The 16,712-nt window shown below is 40.4% G+C and overlaps 1 protein-coding gene across 2 annotated transcripts in view; it reads right to left on the bottom strand.

Annotated features, from left to right (window-relative positions):
• The window catches only part of LOC118377180 (tight junction protein ZO-2-like), a 213,018-nt gene extending 210,046 nt beyond the window's left edge, over nucleotides 1-2,972 (bottom strand). The window contains exon 1 of one of the 2 annotated variants that reach the window (XM_052479301.1): nucleotides 2,803-2,972. In XM_052479301.1, coding sequence (XP_052335261.1) covers nucleotides 2,803-2,889 — 87 coding nt within the window. In that variant the 5' untranslated portion in view covers nucleotides 2,890-2,972. Of the gene's footprint in view, nucleotides 23-2,802 lie in introns of those variants that run through there. The other variant, XM_052479303.1, reaches the window with a different exon arrangement.
• Nucleotides 2,973-16,712: the final 13,740 nt, after the last annotated feature.

The raw sequence follows: 16,712 nt of genomic DNA, 5'->3' as shown, positions 1-16,712 counted from the left end.
ATGGGCGTGTCTGGGTTGGCAACCAACAGGTGAGCACACGCCCGACCTACAGTAGTTTGTAGATTTTTCGCGCCTTGTATTTCAAACTGCGTTAACTGCAGGCCTACTTTATGTTTTGCGCAACCAGGGGTGGTAAAATCTTGGATCATTGTTACTCTAACTTCCGCGACGCATATAAGGCCCTGCCCCGCCCCCCTTTCGGAAAAACTGACCACGACTCCATTTTGCTGATCCCTGCCTACAGGCAGAAACTAAAACAAGAGGCTCCCACGCTGAGGTCTGTCCAACGCTGGTCAGACCAAGCTGACTCCACACTCCAAGACTGCTTCCATCACGTGGACTGGGACATGTTTCGTATTGCGTCAGATAAAAATATTGACGAATACACTGATTCAGTGTGCGAGTTCATTAGAACGTGCGTCGAAGATGTCGTTCCCATAGCAACGATAAAAACATTCCCTAACCAGAAACCGTGGATTGATGGCAGCATTCGCGTGAAACTGAAAGCGCGAACCACTGCTTTTAATCAGGGCAAGGTGTCTGGTAACATGTCCGAATATAAACAATGCAGCTATTCCCTCCGCAAGGCTATTAAACAAGCTAAGCGTCAGTACAGAGACAAAGTGGAATCTCAATTCAATGGCTCAGACACAAGAGGCATGTGGCAGGGTCTACAGTCAATCACGGACTACAAGAAGAAACCCAGCCCAGTCACGGACCAGGATGTCTTGCTCCCAGGCAGACTAAATAACTTTTTGCCCGCTTTGAGGACAATACAGTGCCACTGACACGGCCTGCAACGAAAACATGCGGTCTCTCCTTCACTGCAACCGGGGTGAGTAAGACATTTAAACGTGTTAACCCTCGCAAGGCTGCAGGCCCAGACGGCATCCCCAGCCGCGCCCTCAGAGCATGCGCAGACCAGCTGGCCGGTGTGTTTACGGACATATTCAATCAATCCCTATACCAGTCTGCTGTTCCCACATGCTTCAAGAGGGCCACCATTGTTCCTGTTCCCAAGAAAGCTAAGGTAACTGAGCTAAACGACTACCGCCCCGTAGCACTCACTTCCGTCATCATGAAGTGCTTTGAGAGACTAGTCAAGGACCATATCACCTCCACCCTACCTGACACCCTAGACCCACTCCAATTTGCTTACCACCCAAATAGGTCCACAGACGATGCAATCTCAACCACACTGCACACTGCCCTAACCCACCTGGACAAGAGGAATACCTATGTGAGAATGCTGTTCATCGACTACAGCTCGGCATTCAACACCATAGTACCCTCCAAGCTCGTCATCAAGCTCGAGACCCTGGGTCTCGACCCCGCCCTGTGCAACTGGGTACTGGACTTCCTGACGGGCCGCCCCCAGGTGGTGAGGGTAGGCAACAACATCTCCTCCCCGCTGATCCTCAACACGAGGGCCCCACAAGGGTGCGTTCTGAGCCCTCTCCTGTACTCCCTGTTCACCCACGACTGCGTGACCACGCACGCCTCCAACTCAATCATCAAGTTTGCGGACGACACAACAGTGGTAGGCTTGATTACCAACAACGACGAGACGGCCTACAGGGAGGAGGTGAGGGCCCTCGGAGTGTGGTGTCAGGAAAATAACCTCACACTCAACGTCAACAAAACTAAGGAGATGATTGTGGACTTCAGGAAACAGCAGAGGGAACACCCCCCTATCCACATCGATGGAACAGTAGTGGAGAGGGTAGCAAGTTTTAAGTTCCTCGGCATACACATCACAGACAAACTGAATTGGTCCACTCACACTGACAGCGTCGTGAAGAAGGCGCAGCAGCGCCTCTTCAACCTCAGGAGGCTGAAGAAATTCGGCTTGTCACCAAAAGCACTCACAAACTTCTACAGATGCACAACCCTGGCATCCTGGCGGGCTGTATCACAGCCTGGTACGGCAACTGCTCCGCCCTCAACCGTAAGGCTCTCCAGAGGGTAGTGAGGTCTGCACAACGCATCACCGGGGGCAAACTACCTGCCCTCCAGGACACCTACACCACCCGATGTTACAGGAAAGATCATCAAGGACATCAACCACCCGAACCACTGCCTGTTCACCCCGCTATCATCCAGAAGGCGAGGTCTGGGACCGAGAGACTGAAAAACAGCTTCTATCTCAAGGCCATCAGACTGTTAAACAGCCACCACTAACATTGAGTGGCTGCTGCCAACACACTGTCATTGACACTGACCCAACTCTAGCCACTTTAATAATGGGATTGATGGGAAATGATGTAAATATATCACTAGCCACTTTAAACAATGCTACTTTATATAATGTTACTTACCCTACATTATTCATCTCATATGCATACGTATATACTGTACTCTACATCATCGACTGCATCCTTATGTAATACATGTATCACTAGCCACTTTAACTATGCCACTTTGTTTACTTTGTCTACATACTCATCTCATATGTATATACTGTACTCGATACCATCTACTGTATGCTGCTCTGTACCATCACTCATTCATATATCCTTATGTACATATTCTTTATCCCCTTACACTGTGTATAAGACAGTAGTTTTGGAATTGTTAGTTAGATTACTTGTTGGTTATCACTGCATTGTCGGAACTAGAAGCACAAGCATTTCGCTACACTCGCATTAACATCTGCTAACCATGTGTATGTGACAAATAAAATTTGATTTGATTTGATGTTGCTATAATGCCAATTGCGAAACAACACCTTTAAAATGCTTCAAATCTATTCTCCAAACAGAAAAGTGATGACATTCTGAACCACAGGCCGATGATACATACCTTCCTGTTTACAGTCACGTATCCATTCCAGGCTCGAAATTGTTGAGCAATGCTTCTCGGTCCACTGTGTCGAAGGCCTACTCTCATTTCGGATGCCCCCTGCGCCGGAGGTCCACCTGGTTGTCTGGACGGTTCTGTGTGTTGTTTTACAGAGGGAGGACGCAGGGTTGATATCTGACGGTCCTTCTGTAGCAGTTGGTAGAGCATGGCGCTTGTAACGCCTGGGTAGTGGGTTCGGGTATGCACATCTGAGTCTTTGGAGACGGAAATGGCATATATTAGAGAGAGGAAACATAAAAGGCATGCTGCAGACAAAAGGTGTTCCATCCAGCGCCACATCGTTCCCATGGAAACTTACTTCCCTCAGTTTCTAGCAGCTATTTATGGGGCTGTGATGTCGGTGACATGTTGGTGGTGTTGCTGCAGGCTCGTCACCGTCTGCAAATCAAAGCAGATCTAGACATCACTGTCTGTTAATCATTATGGTCAACTATACATAAGAAACAAGAAGGCCTAAATGTATAACATACCACAATACTATACTACTACTATACAGTAGGCCTAAATGTATAACATACCACAATACTATACCACTATATACAGTAGGCCTAAATGTATAACATACCACAATACTATACTACTATATACAGTAGGCCTAAATGTATAACATACCACAATACTATACCACTATATACAGTAGGCCTAAATGTATAACATACCACAATACTATACTACTATATACAGTAGGCCTAAATGTATAACATACCACAATACTATACCACTATATACAGTAGGCCTAAATGTATAACATACCACAATACTATACCACTATATACAGTAGGCCTAAATGTATAACATACCACAATACTATACCACTATATACAGTAGGCCTAAATGTATAACATACCACAATACTATACTACTACTATACAGTAGGCCTAAATGTATAACATACCACAATACTATACCACTATATACAGTAGGCCTAAATGTATAACATACCACAATACTATACTACTACTATACAGTAGGCCTAAATGTATAACATACCACAATACTATACTACTATACAGTAGGCCTAAATGTATAACATACCACAATACTATACTACTATACAGTAGACCTAAATGTATAACATACCACAATACTACTACTATACAGCAGGCCTAAATGTATAACATACCACAATACTATACTACTACTACTATACAGTAGGCCTAAATTCATAACATACCACAATACTACTACTATACAGTAGGCCTAAATGCATAACATACCACAATACTATACCAGTATTACTATATAGTAGGCCTAAATGTATAACATACCACAATACCACAATACTACTACAATACAGCAGGCCTAAATGCATAACATACCACAATACTACTACTACACAGTAGGCCTAACTGCATAACATACCACAATACTATACTACTACTATATAGTAGGCCTAAATGCATAACATACCACAATACCACATTACTACTACTATACAGTAGGCCTAAATGCATAACATACCACAATACTATACTACTACTATACAGTAGGCCTAAATGTATAACATACCACAATACTACAATACTACTACTATATAGTAGGCCTAAATGCATAACATACCACAATAATACTACTATACAGTAGGCCTAAATGCATAACATACCACAATACTATACTACTATACAGTAGGCCTAAATGTATAACATACCACAATACTACTACTATACACTAGGCCTAAATGCATAACATACCACAATACCACAATACTACTACTATATAGTAGGCCTAAATGCATAACATACCACAATACTATTACTATACAGTAGACCTAAATGCATAACATACCACAATACTACTACTATACAGTAGGCCTAAATGCATAACATACCACAATACTACTACTATACAGTAGGCCTAAATGCATAACATACCACAATGCTACTACTATACAGTAGGCCTAAATGCATAACATACCACAATACTACTACTATACAGTAGGCCTAAATGCATAACATACCACAATACTACTACTATACAGTAGGCCTAAATGCATAACATACCACAATACTACTACTATACAGTAGGCCTAAATGCATAACATACCACAATACTACTACTATACAGTAGGCCTAAATGCATAACATACCACAATACCACAATACTACTACTATACAGTAGGCCTAAATGCATAACATACCACAATACTATACTACTACTATACAGTAGGCCTAAATGTATAACATACCACAATACTACAATACTACTACTATATAGTAGGCCTAAATGCATAACATACCACAATACTACTACTATACAGTAGGCCTAAATGCATAACATACCACAATACTATACCAGTATTACTATATAGTAGGCCTAAATGCATAACATACCACAATACCACAATACTACTACTATACAGCAGGCCTAAATGCATAACATACCACAATACTACTACTATACAGTAGGCCTAAATGCACAACATACCACAATACTCCTACTATACAGTAGGCCTAAATGCATAACATACCACAATACTACTACTATACAGCAGGCCTAAATGTATAACATACCACAATACTACTACTATACACTAGGCCTAAATGCATAACATACCACAATACCACAATACTACTACTATACAGTAGGCCTAAATGCATAACATACCACAATACTATACTCCTACAACTATATGGTAGGCCTAAATGCATAACATACCACAATACTATTACTATACAGTAGACCTAAATGCATAACATACCACAATACTATACTACTACTACTATACAGTAGGCCTAAATACATAATATACCACAATACTACTACTATACAGTAGGCCTAAATGCATAACATACCACAATACTATACTACTACTACTATACAGTAGGCCTAAATACATAATATACCACAATACTACTACTATACAGTAGGCCTAAATGCATAACATACCACAATACTATACTACTACTACTATACAGTAGGCCTAAATGCATAACATACCACAATACTATACTACTACTACTATACAGCAGGCCTAAATGCATAACATACCACAATACTACTACTATACAGTAGGCCTAAATACATAATATACCACAATACTACTACTATACAGTAGGCCTAAATGCATAACATACCACAATACTATACTACTACTACTATACAGTAGGCCTAAATGCATAACATACCACAATACTATACTACTACTACTATACAGTAGGCCTAAATACATAACATACCACTATACTACTACTATATAGTAGGCCTAAATGCATAACATACCACAATACCACAATACTACTACTATATAGTAGGCCTAAATGCATAACATACCACAATACTATTACTATACAGTAGACCTAAATGCATAACATACCACAATACTACTACTATACAGTAGGCCTAAATGTATAACATACCACAATACTACTACTATAAAGCAGGCCTAAATGCATAACATACCGCAATACTATACTACTACTATACAGTAGGCCTAAATGCATAACATACCGCAATACTATACTACTACTATACAGTAGGCCTAAATGTATAACATACCACAATACTACTACTATACACTAGGCCTAAATGCATAACATACCACAATACCACAATACTACTACTATACAGTAGGCCTAAATGCATAACATACCACAATACTACTACTATACAGTAGGCTTAAATGCATAACATACCACAATACTATACTACTACTACTATACAGTAGGCCTAAATACATAACATACCACAATACTACTACTATACAGTAGGCCTAAATGCATAACATACCACAATACTATACCAGTATTACTACATAGTAGGCCTAAATGTATAACATACCACTATACTACTACTATATAGTAGGCCTAAATGCATAACATACCACAATACCACAATACTACTACTATACAGCAGGCCTAAATGCATAACATACCACAATACTACTACTATACAGTAGGCCTAAATGCATAACATACCACAATACTATACTACTATATACAGTAGGCCTAAATGTATAACATACCACAATACTACAATACTACTATATATAATAATAATATAAAAATATAATAATATAATAATAATAATATAATATATGCTATTTAGCAGACGCTTTTATCCAAAGCGACTTACAGTCATGTGTGCATAAATTCTACGTATGGGTGGTCCCGGGAATCGAACCCACTACCCTGGCGTTACAAGCGCCATGCTCTACCAACTGAGCTACAGAAGGACCACTACTACTATACAGTAGGTCTAAATGCATGTACAAATAATAACAATTGATTACACTGATTACACTGTAGACCTAAATGCATAACATACCACAATACTACTACTATACAGTAGGCCTAAATGCATAACATACCACAATACTATACTACTATATACAGTAGGCCTAAATGTATAACATACCACAATACTACAATACTACTACTATACAGTAGGTCTAAATGCATGTACAAATAATAACAATTGATTACACTGATTCTGGCATAGCTACTGTATGTCACAACTATCAAGTCATCCAGGCAGTATCACAACTGGCAGTGATTGGGAGTCCCATAGGGCGGCGCACAATGGGACCAGCGTCGTCCGGGTTTGGCCGGTGTCGGCCGTCATAGCAAATAATAATTTGTTCTTAAGTGACTTTCCTAGTGAATAAAACATGAATAAAAATGGGCCTAATCTACATTTACATTTACATTTAAGTCATTTAGCAGACGCTCTTATCCAGAGCGACTTACAAATCTAATGACACAGATGTTGCCATTGAATAAGAAACACGTTTTCTTTTCTTTTTTTAAACATAGACTACAGCTACAGTTGAGGCTGTTCCTGTGACATACAGGAAGGAACATGCACTGCAAACATGGCGTCACAGATCTGTCCGTCCAACGTGTCGTCCAATGTGTGCGTGTGTTTATATTCGGGGAGGATCTCAGTCTGTAGTCGTAGATGTTGATTGAACATAATCCAGAGACTGTAATCTAATCTGATAGCAGTATAACCACATTACAACCACGTGTCAACATCAAGTCATACATGGATGAGACTGACTCAATCTTCTGATGCATCCCAAAAGGCACCCTATTTCTTATATAGTGCCCTAGTGCCATTTAGGAAGCAGCCAACCGTGTGATGCATCAGGATGACTCCAGGAACAGGAAACGTCTTCATCGAACCACCGGGACATTGACATGGACAATCATGCTAACGTTAAACTTCAAAATATTTAATTTCCCGATGAGAAACCAGAGGTTCCAATAAAGATGGGTTTGGCAGGCGTGAACACTCTTTAACGACACCGATTGTCAATAGCAAATGTGGTTATGTATATATTTATTTAGCCGTTAATGTATTGAAGACCTATTTCAGCAAGTTAACCAAGTTTTTTGCTGGCTTAGCTAGCCATGTTAATGATGAGCTCACTGACACCGTTGGTCACTGCACTACAATGTCACGCTAGCTATTGCCAGCAGGTGATTTGCTAGCAGGTGACTTATTGAAATATTAAGTGAATGTTTATTTTCTTACTACCTTAAAATATTTATATAAAAAGGGTTGTACTTGTGCTCTATTTATAGATTAATATCACTTCACGTTGAGGGTATGTATAAATACTGTTGCTCCTATCTAAAAGATAGTGGGGCAAAAAAGTATTTAGTCAGCCACCAATTGTGCAAGTTCTCCCACTTAAAAAGATGAGAGGCCTGTCATTTTCATCATAGGTACACTTCAACTATGACAGACAAAATTAGGGGAAAAAATCCAGAAAATCACATCGTAGGATTTTTTATGAATTTATTTGCAAATTATGGTGGAAAATACATGTCCTACCTAACCAGTGAACATGTAGCTTTGACCGTCCTGTCAGTGCCTGTCATCACTGTTTGATATCTTTTACTGCAGATAAAAACCGAGTCAACCTGGGTGTCCATGTGCCTGTCTTCTGGGGGGCGATGTGAAATTGGTTACAACATTGGTAGTAGAGAATTACAGACAGACAGGCAGACAGGAGAGAAGTACAGACAGGCATAAAGGGGATAATTACAGACAAGCAAACAGGAGAGAATTACCAACAGGCAGGCAGGAGGAAATTGGACGGACGGACGGACAGACAGGCAGATAGGAGAGAATTACTGTCTGTCTGTCTGTACTTCTCTCCTGTCTGTCTGTCTGTACTTCTCTCCTGTAACTACGAGGAGCCGTAACTAAGAGGACAAAAAAATATATATAATTAAAATAGATATATATATATTTTATGAACTCGGGTACTCATCTTCCTGTTGAAAGTTAGAATAGTCGAATACACCAGGTGAAATTTTAACTAATTAAACAACAAAGAATATGATCTACATGACCAGTCTCTGTGTGTAAAATGGTTAATGAGAACCTAACTCACAGCTAAAAAATATAAGGAAAGGAATCCAATGGTATTTGTTGCCTAGACTTTACTGCAAATGACACAAGTCCAGAGGAAAAAAACAACACTAATATTGCAGTTAGCCATGACAGCCTTTATAATAGAACGCTCATAACCACACACATGAATATTGGACTTGGGAAAAATACATCTTAAAGTAGAAATAGAATGAAACAGGCATTGTATTTTTGCTCTAATATAGTGGCCACTATATAGTAGACATCGATCAAGTCCACAAAGAAAAATAACATTCACTGAGTACAACGTTTAATAGTCCCCCCCTCACTCACAAACAAGTGTTCCAGTATGTCAAGTTCAACACAACAACGTCTTTGGGATACACTTCACATTATTGCATTGTACACACTCTGCCTGTGGACATCTGTTCTACAGTGTACCAGCAGGAGCAGAGCATGAAACCCGTTGTTGGTATAATTGATCTCTTTCAGGCAGAGAGTACACCTGGCATACCCCCTTTTTATCCACTGTATTGAAAAAGTGAGAAAGAGGGAAAGTGTGTGGTGTTCCTTCACCTCTATAGTGGCATCCAGTTTAAGCCAGGCCCAGCTCCAGCTACACTTCATCCCTGAATCCACTTGTTTAACAAGCAACGCCTCTTTTTCACCTAATTCTCTCATTCTGAAAATTGACCACATACTGTAGAGGGAAAATATTAGTTCATAGATAGTAGTGAGTTCATTAGCTAGTTAACAAGTTAACATTTCACACAGATTGCCAGGGTTCAGTAAGCAACTAACGTTATAACTTGAGGAACGGCAAGGAGTTGTATACCAGTTAATACTATAGTGAATTGGTTAGGTTACTAATGTTAGCTCATCTGATGTTGTCACAATACCTGACTTAATTAGCCAGCTAATTTTCACACCATGAACTAAATTATTTGATCAGCTAAATTGGCTAATGTTGCTCAACAGTTCTCTGGCTAGCTAACGGATAATTTGATCCAGCTAGCAAGATACTTAACAATGCTAACAATTCTTCTTTCACCACACTTGCTCCCTCACTTTAAAATTCCCAAATGTCAGTTGTTTTTCTGGTTACAGCTCATGAAGTACGCTTCATCACCTTCTGACCCCCGTCGTCAGGCTTCTCACCTACCTCTTCTTTATCGTTCAGGGGACGCGGTGCTGCAACTGGCCAACTGCCTTTCCACTCTCTGCTGCCTTTCCAGAGCGCGCGCTGATGCTGTACCTATAGCACGTTGGTTGTCTCTTCAGGCGCGTGCTGCATTCTGTTAGGTGAACGATTGGCTGAGCCTTGGATTACAGCCAGTATTGCTCCAAATGCACATCACTCATTCGCTTACAGCCAGTAGTGATCCAAAGCCCCCCCACACCCCCCAAAAAATAATAAAATATAATTGGATCTACACAAATCACGTAGGTTACTTATTTTGGATTAAAAAACGGCGAATTCTGCCGAACGGTGACTAGTTTGCATCCCTGAATTGAGCATAAGCAGTTTTCCTCTTGTTATACAGTGTACAAAACACTGCTCTATCCAGGATAGACTGAACAGGTGAATCCAACTGTTAAATCCACTTCAAATCAGTGTAGATGAAGGGAAGGAGACAGGTTAAAGAAGGGTTAAAGAAGGATTTTTAAGCCTTGAGACATGGATTGTGTATGTGTGCTTTTACTAAATGTTTTGCTGTTTTCAAACGAAAACACAATGCATTGCTCTGGTTAAAGCTTTAAGAATTGAGCCGCTGACCTCATTTCAAGATGGCTTCTACCTACATTCCGGTTAGCGTTGTGAAGCATAAATAAAATAAATACGTTGATACACACCGAAAGCCGGTGACCTGCCACTGACAACCGACCCAGACATCACCCGCCCCCCTGCGCTTCTCTCTCGCTCTTCACATTCAACGAGAGACGGACAACAATATAGTTGTGCTGGTGGGGGGCGTCCGCGACCATGGAGGGAGCATCTAAATCCCCGGCAGAGGCGGGAAATGTTTGTTCTTCTAGAGACTGTCGCCGCGCAGCAGTGAAAACTCATTTGAATCTGCTGGGGACTCGCGTGCTGTTCCATTTATAATCTGCCACGCGTTTGTTGTTGTTACGAGTAAATGTCCGATGGAGACCTCAATTTGTGAAAAATGTGTTGAACTTGATGCAGCTAAAGAAATAGTTATTACACTTCATGAAGAAATACAACATTTGACCAAGCGTCTTGAACCGAATAAGGATTCTATGAGACTATAAGCACCTTTAAATGCTTCCTATCAAAACATCCAACAGGATGATAATGGGGCCTTCCTGGAATGTGAAACATTTCTGACACTGCACCCCTCTACTGGCTCGCAATCTGCTTCAAGACACGGCAGAGACCGGATCATTCCGCCGATTGTGAGGCATATATTTGTACCTGGGGCAAAGATTGTGTTTTCCTTGGGCAAAAAGTTGAGTTGAACAATTGAAAAATTGTATGGTTGAGAGGGATGAGGCAAAATAGATGGCAAATAAGTCTGGCTGTAAAACCGATTGGCAAATGTACTGCAAATTGAGAAATCATGTGACTAAACTGAAGAGGAAGAATAGAAAAGAAGGGGAATTACACTACAAAACAAAGATAAATGACAAAGAATGACAGTAAAAAGCTTTGGAGCACCTTCAATGAAATTTTGGGCAAAAAGGAAAACTCTGTTCCCTCATTCATTGAATCATCACAAAACCCACTAATATTGCCAACTACGTTTATGATTTTTTTCATTGGCAAGATTAGCAAATTTAGCCAGCAACAAACGCTGACACTACACATCGAAGTTTATCTGACCAAATTATAAAAGACAAGCATTGTAATTTTGAATTCTGTAAAGTAAGTGTGGAAGAGGTGAAACAATTATGTTGTTATCACCAATGAGTCACTGGGGTCTGACAACTTGGATGGAAAATTACTTAGGATAATAGGGGATGATATTGCCACTCATATATTAAATTTAAGCCTACTAGAAAGTGTGTGCTCTCAGACCTGGAGGGAAGCAAAAGTTATTCCCCTATCTAACAATAGTAAAGCCCCCATAACTGTCTCAAACAGCCACCCAATCAGCCTGTTACCAACCCTTTGTAAACATTTTGAAAATATTGTATTTGACCAGATACAATGCTATTTTACAGTAAACAAATTGACAACAGACTTTCAGCATGCTTATAGGGAAGGACATTCAACAAGCACAGCACTTACACAAATGATTGATGATTGGCTGAGAGAAATTGATGGTACAAAGATTGTGGGGGGTGTGTTGTTAGACTTCAGTGCGGCTTTTGACATTATCGATCATAGTCTCTGGCTGGAAAACTCATGTGTTATGTCTTTACACCCCCTGCTATATTGTGGATAAAGAGTTACCTGTCTAACAGAACTCAGAGGGTGTTCTTTAATGGATGTCTCTCCAGCAAAATCAAGGTAGAATCAGGAATTCCCCAGGGCAGCTGTCTAGGCCCCTTTTAATCTTTACCATCAACATGCTACTGGCTTTGAGTAAAGCCTGAGTGTCTATGTTTGCGGACGACTCAACACTATACACGTCAGCTACCACGGCGACTGAAATGACAGCAACACTTAACAAAGAGCTGCAGTTAGTTTCAGAAATGGGTGGCAAGGAATAAGTTAGTCTTAAATATTTCAAAAACTAAAAGCACTTTATTTGGGACAAATCAGTCACTACTAAACCCTAAACTTCAACTAAATATTGTAATGAATAATGTGGAAATTGAGCAAGTTGAGGAGACTAAACTGCTTGGAGTAACCCTGGATTGCAAACTGTCATGGTCAAAACATATTGATACAACAGTAGCGAGGAAGGGGAGAAGTTTGTCTATAATAAAGCGCCGCTAAGCATTCTTAACAGCACTATCAACAAGGCAGGTCCTACTTTTGTCGCACCTGGGCTACAGTTTTTAGGAAAATTTCAATTGGTTCAGAACAGGGCAGTACGGCTGGCCCTTGGATGTTCACAGAGAGCTAACATTAATAATATGCATGTCAATCTCTCCTGGCTCAAAGGAGAGGAGAGATTGACTTTATCACTACTTGTATTTCTGAGAGGTATTGACAGGTTGAATGAACTGAATGCTGTCTGTTTGAACTACTGGTACACAGCTCAGACCTTCATTCATACCCCACAAGACATGTCACCAGAGGTCTCTTCACAGTCCCCAAGTCCAGAACAGACTATGGGATGCGCACAGTACTACATAGAGCCATGACTACATGAAACTCTATTCCACATCAAGTAACTGATGCATGCAGTAAAATTAGATTTTAAAAACTGATAAAAATACACCTTATGGAAGAGCGGGGACTGTGAAGCAACACAAACATAAGCACAGACACATGCATACAAGCACCCACTATACACATATGCACACATGGATTTTGTGTTATAGATATGTGGTAGTAGAGTAGAGGCCTGAGGGCACACACTTAATATGTTGTGAAAAAAAAACTGAAATGAATGTATTGTAATGTTTTTAAAATGTATAACTGCCTTAATTTTGCTGTACCCCAGGAAGAGTAGTTGCTGCTTTGGCAGGAACTAATGGGGTTCCATAATAAACCCAGGAAGAGTAGCTGCTGCCTTGGCAGGAACTAATGGGGATCCCTAATAAACCCCAGGAAGAGTAGCTGCTGCCTTGGCAGGAACTAATGGGGATCCCTAATAAACCCCAGGAAGAGTAGCTGTTGCCTTGGCAGGAACTAATGGGGATCCATAATAAACCCCAGGAAGAGTAGCTGCTGCCTTGGCAGGAACTAATGGGGATCCATAATAAACCCCAGGAAGAGTAGCTGCTGCCTTGGCAGGAACCAATGGGGATCCATAATAAATATAAATGGGCAAGACAACAGATGTAAAGTGCCTTTGAACGGGGTAGGGTAGTAGGTCCCAGGCGCACCTGGGTTTTTCCACGCTCAACAGCTTGCCGTGTGTTTCAAGAATGATCCACCACCCAAATAACATCCAGACAACTTGACACAACTGTGGGAAGCATTGGAGTCAACACGGGCCAGTATCCCTGTGGAATGACACCTTGTATAGTCTGTGACCTGACGAATTGAGGCTGTTCGGGGGGGGCGCAATAATGGAAAGGTGTTCCTAATGTTTTGTACAATCAGTGTATTTCAATCAGTGACAGTGACTCAATTATCCCATGTCAGTTAAACATTTTTAGATTGGTCTATTCAGTCTAGTCAGCTATCTAATCATGGCCGAATTACCGACCAGGCACGCAGGACAAGTGCCCAGGGGCCCTGAGCTCCAGGGGGCCCCGCTTGATTTTGTTAGTTACTCCCAGTCAGATATCATAACATAAGTAATGGAAACATTTTGTAGAATTGCAGAACATTTCCTGTAAAACTACAACAACAAAAATTCTGTAAAGTAAACTAATTTCTTTACTTTTTGTTAATAAAATACTTTTTCTGCTTCTGTACGTATTCAATTATAGTTTTTAATCCTGGTGCTGAGTTCATGTGTAGTGGCTAATTGTATAGCTAATATGTTTTGTAGATGGACTGAGAGGAATGAAGCTACAGAAACCAATGTGATAATGGCTGGGGTCATTTTTCTTGTTATTGCTGTTCTCCAATGAACTTTTTAGAGTTTTTAAATAGTATAAAATCCCACCCCCTTGTCCAGACCACACCAAAACTCAGACCCTAGTTATGGCCATTCCTCACGAGCAACAATAGTACCTGAATGTGCTCCTTGTAATAATGTCAGCATAAAGCCCTGAATATGCTCCTTGTAATAATGTCAGCATAAAGCCCTGAATGTGCTCCTTGTAATAATGTCAGCATAAAGCCCTGAATATGCTCCTTGTAATAATGTCAGCATAAAGCCCTGAATGTGCTCCTTGTAATAATGTCAGCATAAAGCCCTGAATGTGCTCCTTGTAATAATGTCAGCATAAAGCCCTGAATATGCTCCTTGTAATAATGTCAGCATAAAGCCCTGAATGTGCTCCTTGTAATAATGTCAGCATAAAGCCCTGAATGTGCTCCTTGTAATAATGTCAGCATAAAGTGCTGAATTTTGCAGGTCCCATGTAATGTAGTCTAAGTGATAACAATGAGGCAAAATCCAGCCTTAGTATTGTTCTGGGACATTCATTTATTTTCTTTAGCGTGTTTCATTTAGCAGCCACGAGTCTTTTCTTTTTCAAGATAATGTGGGTCTTGGGCTATTTAAATACTTGTTCTGTTTTGAAGAACAAACATCAAAACATTGGGAAAATTCATATCTTGCAGTAAAACACTAAATAAAGATCTTCATTGCAAGAGAAGACAGGTTAAATGTTAAAAAGGTTTAATGTTATTGTATTTAGAAAATAGTCCTGATCATATGATGATATCCAAAACAACAATAAAAACTTAATTTATACATTTTCACTAATTAAAACTGTAAAGTCATGTCCTTCTACACACAATACCTCAACTAATTCCAATCTGGGTGGTACATTTGTATTTCGGATGGAATCAAGGCATTAGAATTAACTAGAGGCCTCCAAAATATAGGTTGATCGCCAAAAAATTTTCAAACCCTGCCCGAGGAGGCTACTGGCTACATTTTCTATTTGGCTGGCTATTCCAGGTGTTTGTTGAAAACACTGGCTTTAACTTATTTACAGGTATTAAATTATAAAACAAAGATACATACATTTCAACAAACTCATACCTGAAACTCCCAGAATAGAATTTGACCGTGAACGCAGACGATTCCCGAGGAGAATTTAACTTTTCAGAACAATGGAGAACGGCAGAAATATTATCCTGGCTCAACATAAACCATCGACTCAGCTAGCTCCCTATCGATGTACTTAAATCTGAACTCTCTGACAGTATGACTGTTGTTCTGACAGTATCTGTCCCTCCAGAACATTCCACTATAAATATGTTTCTCTCCATAGTTCCACACAGGCCCGTTGGCCCATCAGGACTGAGATCTCCCAGCAGTGAATGAGAAAAGAGCAGAGCTCCACCACTGATACAGAGTCAGTCTAGAGGAAGAACTCTTACTCTCTAAAAGTAATCCCCGTCTACTATGTCTCCAAAACAGTCTGTAGCCCAGGAACATCACCAGACAGACACACTGATCAGTCTCCATGGACTAATTGAAAAGGCACACTATAGGACCGACCTTAACAGTGGTGTGCTGGCTTGGATATTTCAATTTCGTATTGTCCTTTCCAGCATGGTTCCAGAAACTATGGTGGATACATATCCAGGCCAGACCAGTCCAGCTCTATTGTGTGAATCAAACACAAGATGTAGTTTTGGAGAAATAAGACATCAGAGAGATGCCCACTAACGTCTGTTTTAGCCATAGAGGTAGAATGACTGGAGCAATGCCCCTCAGACCATAGCAATGTGACAGGATCACTCACGGGAACACTCAACATGGCCACCGGTCCATCCATCACAGAACATCGACTGGAACAGGATCCTCCTTCTAGAAACT

This window comes from Oncorhynchus keta, chromosome 25, assembly GCF_023373465.1.
Source record: "Oncorhynchus keta strain PuntledgeMale-10-30-2019 chromosome 25, Oket_V2, whole genome shotgun sequence".
In the NCBI taxonomy this organism is placed as follows: Eukaryota; Metazoa; Chordata; class Actinopteri; order Salmoniformes; family Salmonidae; genus Oncorhynchus; species Oncorhynchus keta.
The sequence above is the reverse complement of the archived record's forward strand: the minus strand, read 5'-3'. Positions and strand labels throughout refer to the sequence as shown.